Source organism: Ammodytes marinus, assembly GCF_949987685.1.
Source record: "Ammodytes marinus genome assembly, chromosome: 2".
Lineage (NCBI taxonomy): Eukaryota > Metazoa > Chordata > Actinopteri > Uranoscopiformes > Ammodytidae > Ammodytes > Ammodytes marinus.
The window spans coordinates 9,819,477-9,841,456 of NC_137231.1; the positions used below are offsets into that span (position 1 = coordinate 9,819,477).

Below are 21,980 nucleotides of genomic sequence, written 5' to 3' on the forward strand. Positions count from 1 at the left end.
TAATATCAAATGAAGCATTTGAATAACATGTTGATACCAAAACAGAATTTATTTTGCATAATCAGACTAGACGTGAGGAACCTCACTATACAGAACTATTGACATTTGATGTGAAAAGAAAAATTAAAAGTGAACAGACACAAGAACAATTCAAATAAGGTATGGCTTTGGTTAAATAACACCTGACTAAATTGATTCGAAAAGACAACGGTTACATGATCTCGTATATAGAGCGAGAAAAAAGGGTTTAAGGCTCTAGAATTCCCTGAACAAGACGAAAGGCCCCGATGGATCTGCTGCATGACATGATTAGCCATGTACAGACCCGACCTGGTGATCATACAGTAGATGCTACTCTGTCATCTTAGTCCTAGCATGTATTCTAGCGGACCACCAGGCTCTCATTTAAACAGCCTCCATGTTTCAGTGGACTCACAGGCCAATAACATGAAGACAGAATTGCGGACTATTGACCTGCTCTCAGTATTTTGCTGAATTTGCCAGTGTTATTAGACATGGTACTGATACAATGGCACCGACAGCCTGTTACTTAAATGCTGATGCTGAAGTTGTTAATGCACACTTGCATAAAGTTATTGGTATATATCACAGCAACATTACCCATTCTTACATTATGTACGAATGTTCTTTCAAAATAGTGAACATTCATCAGTTTCTCAATACAGTAATAACAGCAAAAATATCAAAGTATCTTTGCTCAGCCTTCCCTCTCCTTCTTTGAATGAGTGGTTATTGAACACATGTACATGCTAAGCATGCCAGCGCTTTACTTACAATCTAGCTGCATTGGATATTTACAAAAAGACTTCTCATGACGTATTAGGAAACAGTAATGGTAGAGTAAGAGATGCAACATATCCTCCCAATATCCTTGTATGGTTCCACCTCAATGTATGAGATAAAAGCAAGAAACTGCTTTCAGATAGTTTTTTTTTCTTTTCTTCTGGGAAAAGACAAGGAATGATTTGGCAGCACAAAATTGTGAGGTTTGTTCAAAAACATGTAACCAAGAGTGAATATTGCAGCTATTACCGGATGGCTACATATTGGATTTCTTCATTGATAATCACAGTAAAATTATTCATCCATGCATGGTTTGCCTTTGGCTTCAAAAACAAAACAGAAGAGAAACAGGTGAGCTTAAAATTCTAATAGTGGAAACTTTGTAAAACTGATTTATTTATAAAAGTGTTATGGTATCCACGCTTAAAATCTTTACATATTGTTGTACTACAGTCTATTTCACACAACATTTTTGTCAATGCTGATGTGGCCCGTTTCCAGCCAACACTATTGTGTTAACATCACAGGGTTTATCAATCTGCTCTGCCCAGCTTAATAACATGGGGAGGAAAAAGTATCAAGGCATTTTACCCTCATCTGCTAAAAACGGCTCATATTGTAATGGTAAAAAAAAAAAAAAAATCTGACTTTCATCTTTCCTTCTTTTTATGGCTTAAAAAAAAATTACGCACTCAACCAGTGAGCAACAATGTCAAAATGAGTATTTCATGGATTTCTACAGTGTTCAGGAAGAGTTCACCACCATCTACCAAGGTAACAACTAAAAAGATTTGAAAACACAAATGAGTGATAATTAAAAAAAAAAGAAGAACAGCCTTTTGCCTGTTGAAGATATCCAAGACATTTCAGGGGATTAAAAAACACCATTGGAAAAACCCTTGTTATGTCCACCTCTTTATGTTTTCATAGTATTTGTTTGTTTTCCGAGTATATCCGCATCACACCTGACCTACTCAAACCTCTCATAGAGCTTCAAATTAGCATAGCTGTCAGTCTGGAAATGACCGGGACGATTTCCCAAATTTCTGAAGTCAACACTGTTTTAGTCTGGCAGACACAGTATGCTGCTTCAATCACATGCACATACCTTATCCATACACACTTCCAACGTCCTCATCTCAATACAGACAACCTTCTCTGATACAAACGCACCCAGCCTGTGCTAAAGATGCTGTGGACACTTCTCTTAAGTCCTAACTCTTACGTTGTGCACTGTTAAAGGCTCTCCCTAACTGAACAGCTTGACGAAGCAGCCGTGGCAGTAGGGTTTGTCGTTTTGTTCTTTAAAGGTGCCCTTGTTGAGCTGTTTCAGGCAGAAGGCGCAGACAAAGTGTTCCGGGTGGAACTTCTTGGCCATGGCCGTGATACAGCGGCCCGTGATGGGCTTCTGACAGCCGGAGCAGAGGGAGCCGCGGCGCTCATGGTAGTGCACTTCACAGTAGGGCTGGCCGTCGTGCTCAAAGAAACTCCCGTTCACAAACGGGGTGAAGCACTCCTGTTAAGCAAATGTGGGAAAGAGAAGGAAGCGATTGCTGTCATTCTGATTCTAATATCTTACAAAGGCACTAAAGCAAGTGATTGGGAAACTAACTAAATGTATAGATTTTTTAAACAATGACAGTAATGCGAGATACAGACCCTGCAAACAAAACACTCAGGATGCCAAAGGCTACTAAGTGCTGAGATGTAGTTCTCCAAAATGGCTCTGGCACAGCCGCCACACTTTGGTGCAAACATGTCAAAGTAATCCTTCCTGCAGTAGGCTTTTCCATCCTTTTCATGAAAACCTTCATAGGAATAACAGTTTTGAATCAATTAATAAAAAGTACATGCAGAAACAATCATTTGTATTACTATAAATACAGTAAATATAGAAGTCATGGTATTAAATCAATACCTTCAGGGCCGAAGAAGGATCCACACTGAGCACAGAAGAAGTGCTCAGGATGCCATGTCCTATCCAGCGCCGTAACAACTTTCTGAACAGACATAACATTTATTGTTAGCTTACTGTTATCTACAACAGACAGGAGCACTCCAACATAACACAGCAGTGACTCACGTCCAGTATGGGCCCGTTGCAGTAGTGGCAGCGTGGGGAGAACAAGTGATGGTAATCTTTCTCACAGTATGGCTGTCCTTCTCGCTCAAAGAAGTTCCTAGAGCCTATCTCCTCCTGACAGTGTGTGCACACAAAGTGCTCAGGGTGCCATGTGCGGCCCATGGCAGTCACCACCTAGACAAACAGAAAGGTAGATTGAGTATTTAGCATGCAAAGTATATAAATGATAAGAATTAGAATGATGAAATATTCACATTACAGCCATTTTATCTTAAAGTAGCTACAAGGACTTTTCAGTTTTTGTTGATTTTAGCGGCCACTTTTGGACAGAGGCGGTAGCGTTTTAACTACACTAGCACGTCTGCAGCGCTTTCATTTGTTTAGAAAACGAGTGCATAGGTCTATGAAGAGAGACCTCAAGATGCATTGGGATGAGGTAATGTTTTTATATGTGGCAATGTAAGACTAATAATAGTAATATGACAATGGTCAGGCAGAGTAAACTTTGATATAGTTCTATTCATAAACCCAGGCTGTTCCGGTCTCCCTGCCGTAGATTGTTTTTTCTAAATTCAGGGGGGAAATTGGACCCGTGCAAAGGCATTAATAATAACAATATTAAAAAATATTTGTTTTCGCCGATGGTCTCGTTTGTTGTTAGTGGTCATTTATGATCATCAGATGAAAAATGAGAAAGTTCCTTGTAAGAGGTTTAACCCAATCATCTCACCTGTCCCACAATTGGCTTACAGCAGGCACCGCAAACTCCTTTAGCTACAGTCTGCACACCCAGCTTGTTGAGATCCGACTGCAGGCTGCCAAGCATGTTGTCCAGCTTATTGACCTGTGTCGGGGGCCCACCAGGAACCCCGCCCTTCCCTTGGGCCATAATCTGAAATGGTTACATTATGAAGACAGTTAAGTTTCGAGGACGTGCCTCACAAACACAGTTATAAAATGAAACAATTCAGTAACCTCAAACTTGAATATTGCTAAGATAATAAAATAAAACAATCATGGTGTGATGGTTTAAGTGTGAAAAAAACAGAAGGGGTAAGAGACAGGGGTTCATGCCTGCATCGGAGGGAAGATTGGGTCATACTCTGTTTGGCAGCCTACATTCACCAGGACCTTGGGAGGTGGCACTGGCTCCAGTGGCAGAGGCTGGGTTGGGGTTTGAGGGACGGGAGCAGGGGGCTCCGGTTTGGGGGCAGGAGGCTCCTGAATGGGGGCTGGTGGAGGTGAGGCTTTGATAAGGTGGCGCAGTGCAAAGGGATGAGGTTCATGGTGGTTGTGGTTGTGGTGGTGGGGGGGTTGTGGAGGAGGGGGAGGTGGTGGTGGAGGCATAGGGAGAGGGGGCTGCAGCACTGGGAGGGCTCGTTTAGGTTCCTCTACAATAGAGGGGCGACGAGGGGTGGGGGGAGAGAGCACCTTCCTCACAGGGACAGGCGACTCTGGGGGAATTATCATCTACAGAAGAGTAGAGAAAGACAGAAAGAAAGAAAGAAAGAAAAGAGGGAACACACAGAGGAAAATGTGGAAAGAAAACTAAAAAGGGATATTTTTGGGAAAGTGAATATTTGAGAACACCGTGGAGCACACTGGGAGCCAACCTTGTCGACCTCACCACCGGCCCCATCGGGACGGAAGCGCTGGGGCTTTGAGGAGACGATGACCCCATCTGTCAGCCAGTCATCGGACTGTTTACGTCGCCGCTCAGAACCAATCCCAAACTTTCCCTGGAGCTCCTGTATGAGCCGGTCCTGAGACGTGTTCTTGTTCACGATCATGGGTCCCATCTTCCTGCGTATGTGACCATCTCGGTACATGGGGTGCACGTTAGGGGTCTCCTTAGTGCGCCTTATCACTGATTTTAGCTGAAGAGGGAATGGTGAACACTTTATAATATGTCCACACCAAACACAACGCAGGTCAAGGAGTTACAGCAGAGCTCTGGGCCAGCAGGTGAGTCACACACATTAGGCTTTGCTACATCACAGACCAGACCAGGATGCAGTGGTGAGTGGGCACAGTCACACTTTCATGCACTTCTTGCATGCGTATGCCAAACGCCTTTAAAACTCGGCCTTATAAACTACCCAAGAAGTTCCCTTCCAGCCTTCACAGTCTCTCAAGCAACCACGCCAACTTCACAACGCAGGCCACATGTAGCGTTTACATGAGCCATGCTCAGAGTTATTTGTGAGTGCAGTGTCAAAGTGAAAATTCTTGATTAGAAAGAGCTGCTCCCTTTCCAAGTTAGCTTCGCTTCCAGTGAATTCGGTCTGATGATGTCATTTGTGAAAGAGGGTTTCTTTCAGCTATATTTTTGCAAAGTTTTAACACAATACTGATATTATTCTGTTTTCTGGTATTCATTTTGAAAAGCTGAATAATAATACAATGCAACATTTGTGGTGTTAATGAAAGTGAATATTTGCTATTTTGCTTCATTAAACAACTAATACATATCATTCACAGATTTGGCAATATATTGCCCGATTCTTTCAGCTCTTTTTCAGAGTGCTAACAAAGACAAGAGAGACGACATTGAAAGCTAATAAAACAATCATTGTCTTATCTGTGTTGGATTGAAAAAAGTCAATTATACTACGGAGCAAACTAGTAAATAAATATTTTGCATTATGTTTCAGCCTTTCAGGAGTCATAAAAAAAAACCTCTAAGCAAAATCTAGCTTGTATTGATAGCGTCAGTCTCACAAAAGGAATCAAAACGTAAGCAAAAAAACAAGCCCCGTCTGGTGTCAAGCAGGAGTGGCAGGCGATTTGCATACGTGTCCGGACGCAGACACTCTGTCCATAGTTGGCGTCTGCAGCAGGGGTAGGTCCAGGGCCACGTCGGGAGTCCCCGGGCAGGAGGAGGATGGGGTCATGGACTCATCCATCCAGCTGGCCTCTGTCAGCGGGGTCATGCTGCCGTCTGTGTAGGGCCTCTCTGTGTAGGGCGACATGGTACCATCCAGGCCGTCGTGGAAGGACATGGACAGCTCCTCGTCGGCCCAGTCCAGGTCTCCGTTCCCGTCGGTGCCTCCGTCCACAGAGCTGTCTGTGATGGTGTTGGTGGCGCTGGTGAAGGTGTCGGGCTGCACGCTGTTTCTGTCCATTGGAAGTATGAGCTCCTCCTGGACGTCCTGCATTCCTCTGACCAGACACTGGGAGTCCATCTTCAGCTGTCGCTCCTCCGCACAGTGATTCTGTGGAAAACTCATAGCCAGCAGATTGTCCAGTGCCTCGTCCAGGGAAGGCTCCACCGCGGGGGGCTGCTGTACAGAGACAGGGGTGGCCCTCCGCGCTACAGGCGGTGACTCAAACATCGGCCTGCTAGGGCTGGAGAAGGCCATCGGAGAGGGGACCATGTGTGGAGAAACGGGAGAAGGAGAGGATGTTTTCGAGGAAGCATGTGCAGAGATATGTGGAGATACAGAGAGCGCATTGGGGAGGGGTGATGGAGTCTTAGTAGCCGAGGAAGAAAGGGGGCCATTTTTCGAAGGAGGTGGGCTGGAGAAATTCAAATCGAAGTCGTTAAATGAAGCAGACCCCTTGCGCACAGTCTCGGGAGCACCGGAGAATTGACTGAGACTATTTGAGGGCGAGACCTGTTCTACAGATGGACTAGGGGACTTGGAGGAGAACTTGTGGTCCAGGACGGTGTTGACAGAGGTAAGGGAGGGGTTGGTGGTGCTGTTGGAAGGACTGGGGCTGTTTGTCATCAGGTTGGAGTTGGAGGAAGCGGAGTGAGAGAGGACTAGCAGAGACATGCTTTGGGACGACAGCATAGTGGCGGAGACGTCTATGACAGAGTCCAGGTCTGGCTCGCTGGCTGCAGAGAGGGAGGAGATGGGACTGTAGGCGGGGACACGGGTGTGCGAGTGGCTCACGGACACACCGCCACCGTCTCCTCCGTCCTCATCTATGTGCAGCTCTAGACCGGAGGGCAAAGAGAAGAGAGGAGAGGCACAGGCCGAAGGGTGGGACAGACTGGGGTAAGGAGAAGCCGTTGGGGTGACGGAGGAACAGTAGGAAGGATGAGGAGAGCTGGAAGAGCCTCCCTCTGGCTCCAGCAGAGTGCCCAAAGAACTGGGCTAGAGGACAGAGAAACACAGGTAAGAGAAGGAGGAAGAGGACAGATTATAAAGTCAGGAAAATGACAGGAGAAAAAGCTTGTGTTTTGTTGATAAGGTGAAGCCTCTCCGTGGCTCACTCTTGCCGCTTTGTACCTTGAAGTCGGACAGAGAGGCCATCAGCTCGTCTAGCTCCCTTGTGGCACAGGAAGCTGAGATTCTGGCTTGTTGCTGAGAGGGCGTGTCCAGATCGCTGTGGCGAGCAGAGGGGCTGGAAAAACAGTTACAATGGGACAAATATTGAAACATTTACTAAAAGCAGAATAAAAAGATCTATTGTCTAACTTCCCATAAGATTCCCGATGAGGAGAAAAAAAATGTCTCTAGCTTGAGGAATTTGCAATTGGCAGACACACTAGCAACAGGCCGACTGACTGCAGGCATGCATCCAAAAACAACCACACAACACAACAATAACAAAGTAGCAACCATTTTGATGTCACTGTAAATCTTTGTGAATGGACTTATACTGTGTGGGCAGAATTTAGAATAGGTTTGATAAGGACAACCGTAAAGCTTTGTTTTGAAACCCAAGACATCCACCAATACTCAACAATGGTCTACTGTAAGCTCTAATAATGGAATGCACTGAATCAGCTATTTCCCTACACAAACCAAACCATTGTAGGGCATCATTTAAAAATGTATTATTTAAAAAAGCACTTTTTGCCAAAAGGTGATAAATTTGCAGTTATTGTTAAAGCCGAGTTGAGGGCTTATCATGATTCATTGAGCAGATAGCCAATACACTGAATGTTGTATTAAAATTGATGAGGAAATTATATTTAATATGGATCAGTGACAAAAGTCATGGATGGCTATGCCATCCATATAAATACAGGCTGAGCTACAGAGCAGACTGTGTGTACCTGGGTGAAGGCACTGAGCCCTCCAGCTCATCCAGCAGACTCTCCACACTGGGCCGGGTCTCGTCCAGCCTGGTTCCGTTCCTCTTGGGTTTCTCCAGACAGGGGGGGCTCACTGTGATGTCTGGGGCGTTGCCGTTCTCATAGTGGGTGATGCTGCAGGATGGTAAGGGTGGAGCCGTCTCCTCTGTGGACACATTAACCGTACTACTTATTCTGCTCACCACCAAACAGAATTCTGAATAAAGCAGAAGGCTTTGGGTCTACCTGTGGTGGGGAATGAAGGGGAGCTCTGTTGAACTGCGTTGAGCTCCAGCAACAGCCTGTCGAGCTCTGAGAGGTTACTGCCCAGCGCCGAGGTCATGGCTGCTGTTGACGCGTCTGAGGACTTTGTTTTGTTTGGAAAACTGAAGGGGAGACCGAAAGAGGCTTAAAGCAACTACAGGTAAAAGAAAATTGTAGATTATACGCTCACTTAATTAATTAATAAACACACACACACATAACAATTTAAGTGTGCAGCAGAATACCTGTAGACGTGGTCCTCTTCAATGTGAGACAACGGAGAGCTGCTACTGTCCCTGGACCAAGAGCTCTTCTGGCCTGAACCTAACGACTGCAGAGGATACATCGGTCAGACATACTGAGAAATCTTGGGCTTTCAATTTGACAGGCATCTGGACCCAGTTATCCGTGTAAGACTGCACATTTTAAACCACTAGTGGTGCTGGGAATATATTCCTGGTAAATCACTGGGAACTATGTATGAAAGATGTTTAAAAGGTCACATATAATTCTCATTTTCAGCTTCAAATTAGTCATTTGGGTTTCTACTTGAAACTGGTTTCAAAGTGCTGTGTCCAAAAAAAAACTTTTATATTGCTCACAGTGCCAATGCTTAATCTCCTCTTTTCATCCTCTGTTGAGCAAAAAAAGAGAGGGCTGTTTTTTCTAATACTTTGGGAGTCCCTAGACACACCAGGGACCCATACTGATTCAAACTCCATAATAAATGACCTTAAAGTGTCACACACAGTGTCAAGATACAAATGTTTTCACTAATGCTTTTTCTACATCTTTCCTATTTACCAAATCTACTTTCTGCTTGGTCACATCCTTGTACTTTGTTATTCTTGATAAGCACCTTAGAGCTTTAACACGAGTCAGGCTTATTTACGGTCACACCACAGAGACCTACCTGCAGAGAGGAGTGGTGGGAGTCTGGCTGATCTACCAGGGAGCCGTTCAGAGCCTCTGCAGAGGGCGGAGGAGGGACTGGAGGAGGGACTGACACATCCTGGTAGGACTGTCCGCCGGTGGGGATGGAGTAAGGGGTTTCCTCAGCAAAGAACACGGGACGCTTTGCGATGTGGGACGTAGTGGATTCCAGGTCCGCCAGCAACGCGTCTGAAAGATTTGACAGTAAAAGTGTTGTTACTACTCCTCAACAATGGTGCTGGTCAGTAGGTGGGTAATGGGAGGGATGTTTGAGTTTATGAGCCCGTCGATTGCTGCATAAACTGTGTCGTTTCTATTTGTTATAACAAATAGAAACGACACAAACTGAAAATAAACCTTGATTAAGAAAAATGGTTCTGGTCATATAAACAAAATGATTGTCCATGTCTTACTTCTATTTAATAAACAATTATCATCCAAAAATAGACAAAGTAATTCCTCATGTCGTAGGATGAAGTACATCAGAGACATAAGGTGGAGTCATCAGCGATTCTGGAGGACGCTCGTCAAATCAGTGAATATCTCCTCACAATCTGCTACCTGTCCGTACTGTGTGTGCGGTAGAAAAAAAATCCAGTGTCAATACACAGCCTAGGCTCTGTAAACGGGCATGTTGCTCGCTACGGATGACCCCCTTTGTTAACATACCCGTTTAAAAAGCTTAGGCTGTGCATTTAAAAAAGTGATTTTTCCCCCCGGCGTACGCACAGTACAGATTGTGAGGAAATATTCACTGATTTTGACTAAAAGTGATTTTGACAACAAGAGTTATCCAGAATCCTTGACTCCACCTTTAATCGTGAACTGTTTTTGCAAGATATTTCAACCTGAAAACATTGCTGGTCTGGAGACCAATGAATGCTTGACTGGGATTGTTGGTTGCGCTGAGGCGACTGCTGAATGTGGTGTCAGGTTGTAAACAGACAATGGCAGCGAGTCTGAGTCAGTCTCTCATTCCAACCCGCCGCCACCAAAAAAAGCTTTCTCCTCCTTGGTAAGGTTAGGCCATGCAGCATGGCACAGTACATCACCTAGACCAGCTTTATAGAGATTAGAAGTCCCATGAAATATACCTCTGAAATCCCCAACATGCTTTTACCATCATCCTACACTATAAATACAAACCCTGCTGACAATGACACTGACAGCTAGCCGTCCGTAAGCTTGATCTGTCATGGCAGTTACTTAAACCTCTGTGAGTAATGTATGCATTTGATTTGTCTACGTTTTATGACCACGAGTGTGAACTTAACAAGAAAGAGCGGACAAAGAGACAGACAGACAGAGAGCCTTTCTGAATCCCATCCAGGGTTGAGGGGGTGCAAGCAGCAGCGTTGCCCTGCTGAGTGTTCGCTGGAACGCAGGAACAAAATAGAGTCTGACATCACACAATCCATCCGTCCTCAGCCTGTCCAGAATAGACCGCAATCACCGGCTGCATACTGTAACACTACAGGGGCTTGGGAACGGTTACAGTCCGTTTCAAAGAAACACTTTACTTGTAAACTCAGAATTTGAGAAGCGGGGTCAAAAACTGTCCAACCCTTTATAAATAACAATCAGTATAAGTAACAAGTGTCTAAGAGCTTTTCATGCATGAACACACACAATACATACAATGCGTGTATACCGGAAATGTTCTAAATTATTTCAAGGAAGTCTGCAAATAAGAAAAAATTGAATTCTTGATGTTTTGAAAAAAATAAAAATAAAAATAAAACAGAAGGGGGTATTAGTTAATTTTAGAAAGATAGGCTACTAATCCAACACACATTGCCCAAGTAAAAGTCAGCAGTGAAGTAAATGCTTTACATAAAGTGACTGCGAGGAACTTTAAGGTCTTTGTTGATTCTAGCAGCCCCTTTGAACAAAAGCAGTCGTGTTTTTACGACACCAGCGGGTGTTGTCCTGAAGATCTTTGATAGGCAACACATGCATTTGTTTAGGAAACGAGTGAAAGACAGACAGCAGGATACATCACGATGAGATAATGTATTAATGTGTGACTTTGTAAGGTTAATTATTGTAATATAATGACTGTGTGAAGCAAAGTAAACTTTGATGTAGTACCGTTTAGGGAACACAGGATGTTCTAGGCTGCTTGACGTGAATGGTTTCATTTGAGTTGGTGGGCACGCAGACCTGAGCAAAGGCATTAATAATAACTATATCAAACAGCATAGTTTTCAGTGATGGTCTTGTTTGCTGCTACAGGTCATTTATGATCATCAAAGGAAGATGTTTTGACTATTTCATAAAAAATTCAAAGTTATTCGTAGTTTTCTTTAAAAACTGATATTACAGCTCAATCTGACGTTTCATAGAGTACATAGAAACTGGTGGAAAGCTGCTGAATACTAATAGGGTCATCTTATTTCCCAGTGAAAATGGCAGACACCGCGGCCTTCCACAATCAAGTAACAAGGACAAATACATACACTTAATTATCTGAAAAGATAAAATAGTCCCTCCTCAAGTGTTGTCCCTTTGAGTCAAGATGAAAAGATCTAACAACAATGACTTCTAACAATGAAACAAAGAAGCAGTTGGTAATCCAGGAAGACAATACTATTAACATTTAAAAAAAGAAAAAAATTCAAATACAAAAAGACAGCATTAATACTCACATTATTTTCCCATCTGCTGTGTTTGTGTACTATTCTCCAGACAGTATTGTATGTGAAAGTGTGAGGCAGACAGCAGTACAGACAAAGATAGTTTGAGTGACGGGGAGTGATAACATGCTGTCGGTCTACTGGGGTGGGTGTGTGTGTGTGCGTGTGTGTGTGTGTGTGTGGGGGGGGGGGGGGGGGGTTTGAGAGCCAAAATTGGGTGACAGTATCTTTTCAACAAGGGTATCATTTCAGTGCACCTTTATCTTAATACCAGATACTGGTCTTTCTACACCTTCACCATATTCTGCATGTGTTGGGTCCAAAAGGGAGAGAGACCCCACTGCCCGCAAGCCGAAATGTTGAAGTCATGAAGTTTGACATAAACCACATGGGAGCCCCGGCCTATTTAAAGCGGTAAGCTCAGTGAGTAGCCCATGTCTGTGCAAATGTGCTGAAATATCATGACCAGCTCAAAATAATCTGCACCTGGTGCTGACACGCTCAACAAGGTCTTACTGAAGTTGACTTTGTGTCACTCATAAAACAAAGCCGCCAGATAGAAAAAAATACCACAATTTTTATTTTTTTTATTTTCAGGGAACGAAACGTCTGTCGTATAAAATAAAGAGTAAGATTTATATAGCAGAGGTAAAAACATGTAAAAAAGAATTCTAAAATGACTGATTAAGGTAATGTATTCCTAGAAAGTTCTCCGTGGGCGGCATTTATTGAGAGAGGACAGCCGTACTGCCTCCAAAAAACAAGCAGACGGGAGCCAAGTCTTTGAAAGGCCTTCTAAACTGATGTCTTTGCACCCAGTCCACCCAGCCCCATCTGCTTATACTATGTGTGACTCAGGCACAAGGCCCACCAACACTCAGCATTAACACAGTTAGATTTATTGTTTGAATCAAACTATAATGTCTAATGCATCACACCAGTATTCATTCGTTGATGGGAAATAAACATCTACAGTATTTTTCAAAACAAAAAGGTAGGTTTTTGTTTGCAGAAAGTTGTTGCTTTTGGTCGTCTATTTTGCTTTTTTTGTGTTCTTGAAGGAAATATAGATCGGGAGTTGTCATGCACACCTGGGGCATTAAAGAAAGAAATGGACTGGAGCTGGCAATAATTAGTCAACTCATCAATTAGTCGATAAACAGAAGTTGAATCTGACTGCCACCGTTTTGATTCAATCAAACAGTTCCTAGTTCCAGAGCAGGCCGATTCGATGTTCTTCTTTGTCTTATGCCAAACTACATATCTTTTGGTTTCACACTGTTGGTAGGACAAAAGAAAAATGAAGGGTGTCACATTGTGAATATTTATGATTTTCCTTTATGGATTTAAAAAAAAAAAAAAAATCAGCAGATAAGCTGACAATAAAACTGCTGGTTGGTTGCAGCCCTTATATGGATGGCACTAGAATCACAGTGGGAAATGCACCAGCCTCGTTTCTCCTATATCAGGATAAAGAAAGACCAATACCTTCTTTAGGAAAGAGGCTCAGCTCAGACCTGTTTAAATTTAACAACCAAAAGTATGAGCACTAAATCCTAAATTCCCACACACCATTCTCGGTGACCGTTAAAGTGCATCTATTTAAAAACCATTTACTGCAAGTCATGAAAAGATAAAGATTGAAGAGATGCTACTGGATCTATGCGTATTCTTCTCATTTCCCTGAGGAGGGCAGCACTGAGCCTGTCGCGAGGACGGACAACAAGCCATCGTCAGTCTCGCCTTGGTCCACCAAAGAGTTAGAAGCATTCAGAATGCAAACATGCACTGTAACCCAAGTAACAGGCTAATCTTTTCCATTCCAGACAGGGGGGTAGGAGCCACCATGAACAAAGTCCAATTCTGTTCTAAACAGCATCCTGACTCAATAGTCCATTGTGCAAGGTCTGGAGGAATAAAGATGTCATCAAAAAGGACATGGGAGTGGGACTAATAATTCAAGATGAGTTCATCAAACCGTACACAGATTTACTCTTGACTGGGTCTCACTCTGTCAGAGGAGCCGATTGCGGTCGCAGTGTGGTGGCTGAGCTTCATTAGGTTCAACAAACAACACTCAGGCTATGTGGATACTGTACACATTCTTGTGGCAGTGGGTGCATGTACAGTCTTGCCTGTGTACACCCCCCCACCCACCTACCCAAGGCCCTGCCACAGTCCTGCAGTGTTTATCAGATGGGAGCGAAGGTGCATGGGGAATTCCACACATTCTTCTGTCCGCTTCAGAGAAAGAAAACAAGGAGACAGGGACACGGGGTATGGGTGGCTCCGGTAGGGCTGTGCAATTAATTGTATTTTAAATTGCAATTACAAATAAGACTTCCAACAATTACGAAAATAAGATAATCCACTAAATGATGTTTTCAAGTCAGGTCGAGCCTTTTAGCCAGGTCATGCTTTTATTTTAAAGTTGAGCTATATTTAAAAGTAACACATTATGCCCATTTTCAGGGTAAAAAATTGTAGCAGTGTGGAGGCAGTGTACAAGAAGGGACAAAGTCGACTCTACTTCTTGAGGAGACTAAGGTCATTTAACATCTGCCAACCCCTATTGTGCACTGTCTACCATTCAGTGGTGGCCAGTGCTTTGTTTTTTGCTGTGGCTTGCTGGGGAGAAGGTGCCCGCAAAGCAGACAAAAACAGGCTGGACAAGCTTATCAAGAAGGCCAGCTCAGTGGTCGGGGCTGAGCAGCTGAAAGTCCAGCAGGTGGCAGAGGCCAGAATCCTGACCAAACTGGGTTCAATGATGACCAACCCCACTCACCCACTCCACGCCCTGAAGGTCATCAAGAACAGTACATTCAGTAAAAGACTAATTGCACCAATGTGCAAAACAGAGCGCTACAGGAAGTCCTGCATACCAGCTGCCATTCGATTTTATAATGCACAAATATAACTTTGCACTTTTTAGTATTTATTATTGTATTTATTGTTTTTATCTTTTAAGTATTTTAGCTATGAGGGAATGTGTGTGTTGTTATGTCTGTCCAGACGCTGTTTATGTGACACTGTAATTTCCTGCAAAGGATCATTAAAGCATTTCAATTTTTAATTTGGGATTCTTCTAGAAACTGTTTTCATTGTGTAGTGTCCAAAAAAACCTTAATATTTCTCATAGTGCCATTGCTGAATCTCCTCTTTTCAGCCCTTATCTGAAACGCTACGTTTTAGAGCATATCTCTTTAAGCTCCACCATCCAAAAAGCCCAATCTGTTCCGATTGGCCCTGAAACTCAATGCCGGTTTCAATCAAACTGCCAGTTAGGTTCAGGTGTATCTGGGGGTGTGCTTATCACAGTTGGAGGTACTGCTAAGATAGGTTGGTAGTTAGGGGGAATGGCTTCTCCCCTTATGACATCAGAAAGTGAGAGAAATGTGACCATTTTTGAACACAAGTTTTCAGAAAGGTGGAGAAAAAGAGAGAAGGTTGTTTTTTTCTGATACTTTGGGAGTCACAATGGGGGAACTATATTGAAAAAAACATGAAAAAGCACATCTTGCATGATATGTGACCTTTAACTTCAAGGAAATCCACTTTTCAGAAAAAGTCAATATTATTGTGTTAAATAATCGTGATCGGAATTTTTGCCATGATGGAGCAACTCTTGGCTCCGGAAAAGGGTACATACGGTTGCTGCCCTCGTCTATTGAAAATATCAGTTAACATCCAACCAGTCTTAACTGGAAAAACAAAAAAAACTAAAAAAAAGGAAAAAAAGAAACGCTGCTTTGTTATAAAAACCAACTGCAGCGTATCACACATTCCTACGGTATCGCATTATGCGATTGTAGGTAGAGAGCCGGTGAGGAATGTGCCCGGGTACAAAACACCGTCTGTCAGTCCAGAAAATGAAAATAATGTGTTGACAATTACAGGAGCCGTTCCACTAACTAAAGCATGCTTTGAATTCCAGGATAAGGGAGATATCAAAGTTTTTTTACAGCCCATTTCCCACAGAGCGGGGTGTACAGTGCAGGGCTGTCTAATCTGTTCTATTAACATGTGGGCGATGGTGATGGGCCACCAGGGTCCACACAGCTCACCTGTTTATAGCCAGGGAGCCAAAGAGCAGAACTGGCCACATCCCCACATGGAAACCCTATCCCATCAGGCCAACCCTGACACGATATTTATATCAAACAAGACAGGCAGTGGGGCCGGGGAGAGGGGGTGGAGGGGAAGATGCCAGCAGGGAAGGCTGGGTATAAAACACAGGCACAGAGAATGGATGAAAGAGAAAAATGATCCAACAAACAACAGATTAAATCAAATTATGGAGCACATTCAGCTTGCAGATGGCCACCTGTTGTTCAGTATCACATGTGTTGCAGACCCATGCAGACAAAGGATGAATGAGTGTAACAGCACACTGTCAGAAAGACAGAAGCATCTTAGGCCGATTACTTCAAAATAAACACACCTAAAAATACCCTGCCAAGCAGCCCCATATCCGAAAGATGACACGCCTCTTGGGAGAACGCGGGACTAAAATAAAAAGCACTTCCCCACAGACCAGTAAATCAGATGACAGGGGAAAGTCTAAAGACTTGGAGTAACACCCAGTCACTGAGGACACATTCAGAGCTGTGCATGTGTGAGGCCCGCGTGTCTGTGTGTGTGTGTCAGCATGAGTGGAACTGGCTGGGAAGAGGGATAAGACCCGCCGCAAAGAAAGCCTGTGTTGTCTTTCTTGAACTTAAAACACTGCCTGAAAAAGACAAAGGCAATGCTTCAAACATGTAGAATAATGGCAGCACATTTAACAGCATTCAGCTTCAAACTCCTGATGGATTTAATCAGTGGATGAAATGTCTCTACTACTCACTCTCCTGGCTAAAAATGATTTTCATTATTGAGCAATCTGCTGATTATTTCTTTGATTGCATTTGGTTCTTATTAAGTAAAAAAAACAGCAGAAAATTCCTGACAATTTTGAGTCGACTTATCATCTCAGTGCTATTGGGTATTGTTTATGTATGTTAAACTAAACTACAGCTGATGCAAAAAAAACTTTGTTTGTTAGTGACATTAATTGGATTCAGTTAACAAAATATACTTTTTTTTTTTAGAAAAGGTAGCGAATCGTGACGAGATATTCACTGATTTTGACAGAAAAGTGATTTTGACAACATGCTTTCTCCAGAATCACTGACTTCACCGATAATTGATTAACATCGAGAAATGAGATGTCATCTAATCCCTTTTTTATCATTAATCCGCACGAGTCAAACGAATCATTACAAATACGGCATTGAGACTGAACCCATCCCTAGAGGAAAAAAAAATATATAAAAAAAAAAGGAGTGAAAGGAGAAAAGTGAAGTGAAAGTGGAAAATAGAAGTGAGATATCCAGCTCTCCACACACACAAACACACGGAGCTCCCCTGTCTTTGAACATTGCCCTCAGGTGTCTCTCTCCAGCTTGAGTAATGAGAGGAATCCAGCGGGGACTCTCAGATTCCTGCTACATTACACAGAGACAGAGAGAGAGAGAGAGAGAGAGAGAGAGAGAGAGACAGAGAGACAGAGAGACAGAGAGAGAGAGAGAGAGAGAGAGAGAGAGAGAGAGAGAGAGAGAGAGAGAAAGAGAGAGAGAGAGCTGTCAGGAAAACAATCAGCGCTGTTCTCTGAGCCAAGTTACAAGGCCAGGGGAAGAGGGGAGGGCGTGGAAACAGCATGGCAAGAGGAAAAGGCAATGAAGGGCGAGTGAAGCAACAACAGACGTTAACAGTGAAAGCTCCATCCACAGCAGCAGGAACACGGACTGAAGGCCCACAGCTGCCCCCCCCCCCCCTGTCTCTATACCAGTGTTGGCTGGCCTCTAGCACTGACTCCGCTCATTGTTTTTCTCCTGTTTCCTCAGGATGTGGGGCAGGGTCTGTTGCCTAAGCGATGAGGTCAGCCACGCAGCTCTCTCTCTCTCTCTCTCCCCAGACCCAGAGCAGGATGGGTGTGGAGCTCGGGACATGAACCAGTCTTGATTTACAGTCAGTACAGTCCTCAAAAGCTGAGCAAGGAGAGCTTCACTGACTGGTGGTTAGGGGGCTGGTATGCGGCTAACCCTGCAGCCCTCGGGCCGGGGGTCAATGATAGCTAGTCTGGTAACCCTAACTCTGTGTTGCCGGCACTGGGACACGGAAACCACTGAGACCTTCGAAGATCTTTTGGTATGCTGTGTAAACGCTGTAAACATTAAGGACCACGCTGCCTTTACAAACGGCCAACTCCCACTCCAGCCTGGAGAATAAAAGCCTTCCTCTCCCAATGACACCATTGCATTCACTCGGACTGTGTTTTTTTAACAAAGAGACGTGTTTAGCAGGTGCAGCCGACTGTTTCAGCCCACATAGCCACCTCCTGAAGTCACTGTACAATTCCAGTTTCTTCAGTGTTAACCTGCAGACATGGCGCAGGGTTCAGGAGGCCCAGAGAGGTCAGTCTGCCCTGAATCTCACACAAACCTGAGGAATCCACACTGAGGGGATAGATAGAGCTTGCATTCATGCCCCACAAACACCAAACAGAGGAGCAGGACAAAAGCAAAGTGAGTGTGTCGCATCATGTGGGTTTAATAGCCTCCACAGTAAATACAGTGAGTCTGGGCCTGGCTGCCACCTGGCCCGGACTGTAAAAGACTGAGCAGCAGAGGAAAACCTTTGGAAAACTGTGACTCAGAGGAACGGACTGGAGGAGCGCTCACACGGCGGCGCTGAGGGAATTCCCTTTCTCAAGTGTTGAGCAAGATCAATACACACAGAATGTAAAGAGTGCCATCTGATCAGGTTTCCAAACAGCTCCATATGACATCAGCCTCAAGGTCCTGGAGGGGGTTGTTAGTTTGGAGTTTACTGGAAGACGTATTAAAGTATTTAACATGGTTTGGTATAGGGCTGCAATATATTGAAAATGTATTGTTAAGCGCATGTTGACATTGCGGTATCCATATCTCAAAGACTGCTTGAATTGCAATAAATGATAGCTTATGTACCATGCATATCTGCATGTCAATATATTTGGCCAATCAGATCCTACCAGAAAATGAATATGTTTCTCTTAAGTGATCATAATAAACTATAAAACAATGTTGTTTGTATGAAAATAAATGCATTTCATTTTTTCATTCCGTGTTTTAAGTGTCTGCAAAGGCTAGGCTACTTACATATGGTCTGTGGTCTATGTTGGGAGTGAACTCAAAGCAGAAAGACATTTACACTGAATATTTAAGTATTTATTTATCGCAATAATCAACAATGACGTTATGGCATTTTGCATTTTTCCTGATATCGTGCATCCCAAGTTTGTGACTATATATTTAAGGTGTCACGTGACGGCAAAAAAAAAGTTAAATGGTTTACAGTAGAGCAGACGAGTCGTTGATATCAGGCTACCACACCTAAGTGACCTTTTTAACAATCTCCAAGTGTCCCTGATCACCAGTAGACAAACATTTTAGGAAGACAGACAGACCAGCCTTAAAGCGATGGCCCTCTTTCTGGTGGCAGCATGGCCGGTGCCTGCCTATAGTAGTGGTGGTAGGAGGTGAGTCATGACCCTGCATAGTATTTGGCCCCGGACCCTGACACACAAAGTGATGTTGGACATTCCTCAGCGGCCTCGCCCCCTCCTTCACTGAGACGGCTGGCTCCCTCTCGTCCAACAATCGGCCCTTTCAGTGGCCCATGGCAGCCACAGCATCTAATGTGCCCCGGAGGTATTCCTCACTCCAAGCCAAACTCAAAATCTGACCCGTCGTCCCTCCACTTAAACAATCCACACAAATCCATTTGACTGCCTCTCACTGCTTTGGGAGATGATGATGAGTACAATGGGTTCAATCGTACAGCTAGCCAACAGAGGCTTAAGAAGTGATTGATTCTGAATGAGCAAGGTAAATATAGTGAACCGACCAGCTGGTACAACAACAAAATTAGAAGTTCAGAGGTTCAGTGCCAAAGGTCAAGGGCCACTGAACCAAAGAGGTGATAGCGAGGCACAAAAAACACAAAAAAAAGAGCGGATGGAATGCACGGAGCTACATGATAGTTAGAATGGGTTACTGATTGTCATCAATGCTGGATGGGTTTTGGCTGCAGGCCAGATAAAAGGATTGTAGTGGTGCTGCAAGGACTTGATCGATTGAAGGAAAATTCATTTAAAAAAACTATTCATTGCCATTCAATCAATCGATCTTGTCTTACTGAAATGTGACGATTTGTTGCTTTTCATAGATTAGGTCCCTGTGAGTTAAGTATATTTGAATATAAATAATTTGATCAGCCACACATGATCAGAGTTTGAGCTGGTATTCTAAAAATACAACTATTGCGTAGTAATAATATGGACTCAATCTGTGAAATGTGCACATGTACTGAGCTGGTCAACAAGAGTTAAAAAATAATTAACCCATAAACCAAGCAAATGCAGCACCAATTGGGTTTTGAATCCCGACCTGCAGTTACACTTATTCACAGTATGTGATGCATGGACACAAATAAAGATACTGGCTCAGCTAACACATCTAGGACATAAAACCTGCCTTGAAGCTGAAAGCAACCTGATAACAGCACAAAGACAGGGACCAACCAATAACCACTACAGTTAGTCAGCACCTTTGACACAGAGAGATGAGGTGGGGTTTTCTTTTTCAAACTGAACTCCCACGTGTGTCATAATGACATAGCCTACAGTAGTGTACATAGGCTACAGTACAATTTCAACTTTCTGGATCACATCTTTGTGTTGGGGAAAAAAACAAAGAAGATTATGTTGCCAGTCATTATCCTGGGCCGAGCTCACATTGTGCTGCACAGAGCAGTCTAAATGGGGAGGCCTGTTGACTCCACTACTTCAAAGCTGGAATGAATAGCCTGGGGGCAAAAGTTGAGGAGGTAACCTAAAATCACGGTGTCAAAATGTCAGCCAAATATCTCCTCCCTTGGGCACACATTTTGGACCAGAACAGTTAATCTAAATGAGCAGGATAGCTTGTTGTTCATAACATTATTATCAGAAACCTTACGTTACTACAGAGAGGGGGAGTTTCAAAGGAGTAGCCTAGGTAGGTGGTGTTGGTGAGGGCTAGCGGTGTGTCCAGCCGCTAAATTACAACGATGCATGTGTTAAATAAAGTGAAATATGTCCAAAATTCACTCAGCCACAACGCACTGTAACATATAAGGCAGAAAATCGGTGACTTTCCCCCCCAGAGTAAGGTGACTACACTGGCCCCAAACACTGTCTTTTCAACATAAAATCACTTCGCAGTGTTAACTCCTCCACCCTGCTGTCCGCTCCTCTCTCAGGACCGTACAAAAACACACAGCGTTTAAAAAACAAACTTCACAACTTCACTACTCACCTAAATCGTCCATAGTGACTGCCTGGCTTTGGCCTGTCTCACTTTTACGTCTGGCGAGCTTCTCAACTGATTAGGAAGTCTGACTTTTCTCCCCTCTCTCCAAACTTCACCACCGCTGCACTGGAAGTTGGTCAGGATCAGGATAGCTCTCGTGACCGCGCTGCAATATGTGCATGTGTACCTTACGAGAGCGCGCGCTCTGAGCCAGACCCGGCGATGAGCGACACCTAGCGGCTGGAAGCTGGAGTTACTGATTTAAAAGAAGTAAAATAACTTATAATGCTGCCCTCAGTGCCCTGTCAGTGTTTAACTATTAAACATTATGTTTTGATATTACTGATGCATTCATTTGTATGTCACATTTGACTTTTGGTGTAGTGTGTTGGTGCTTTTGATATACAGCAATGCAACATATTTGATCAAATCAATATGACAGCTGTCCTGTGAGAACCACTTAGTCCACCCTTCATGAGCTCAGTTTTTCTTAAAGGAAAACTAGCCCCGTTTTTAGCTCTGTTACAATAGTTTAATATTAAAAAAAAATAATAATAAAAGGAGGGGTATGAAACATTACATTCTGAAAGTTGCTCGTAACTAAAGCTGTCAGACAATGTAGTTGAGTAAAAATGTAGGTTGAGATGTAAATACATAAATACAAGTACCTTCTATTTGCACTTCAGTACAGTGCTGGAGTAAATGATTGAAGTTACATTCTTTCACTGGGTTTGAAATCCACTTGGACACTAAGCTTCAACTCATTACACAACATACATTTAATGAGACTAATAATGACAGCATACTCCTCGCCTGAATCCCAAAAAACAGGAGAAACAAGCTGATATAGGGCAATG

The 21,980-nt window shown here is 43.5% G+C and overlaps 1 protein-coding gene across 1 annotated transcript; it reads right to left on the minus strand.

Annotated features, from left to right (window-relative positions):
* Positions 1 to 49: 49 nt before the first annotated feature.
* Positions 50 to 21,256, minus strand: pxnb (paxillin b). Its single transcript, XM_080046474.1, has 11 exons — positions 21,130 to 21,256; positions 9,094 to 9,302; positions 8,426 to 8,511; positions 8,163 to 8,302; positions 7,899 to 8,082; positions 7,126 to 7,240; positions 3,618 to 3,779; positions 2,888 to 3,061; positions 2,723 to 2,804; positions 2,464 to 2,612; positions 50 to 2,320 (listed from the first exon to the last, which is right to left on the minus strand). Exons 1-11 carry the CDS (start codon positions 21,140 to 21,142, stop codon positions 2,054 to 2,056), a joined length of 1,581 nt encoding a protein of 526 aa, XP_079902600.1. The 5' UTR covers positions 21,143 to 21,256; the 3' UTR covers positions 50 to 2,053.
* Positions 21,257 to 21,980: the final 724 nt, after the last annotated feature.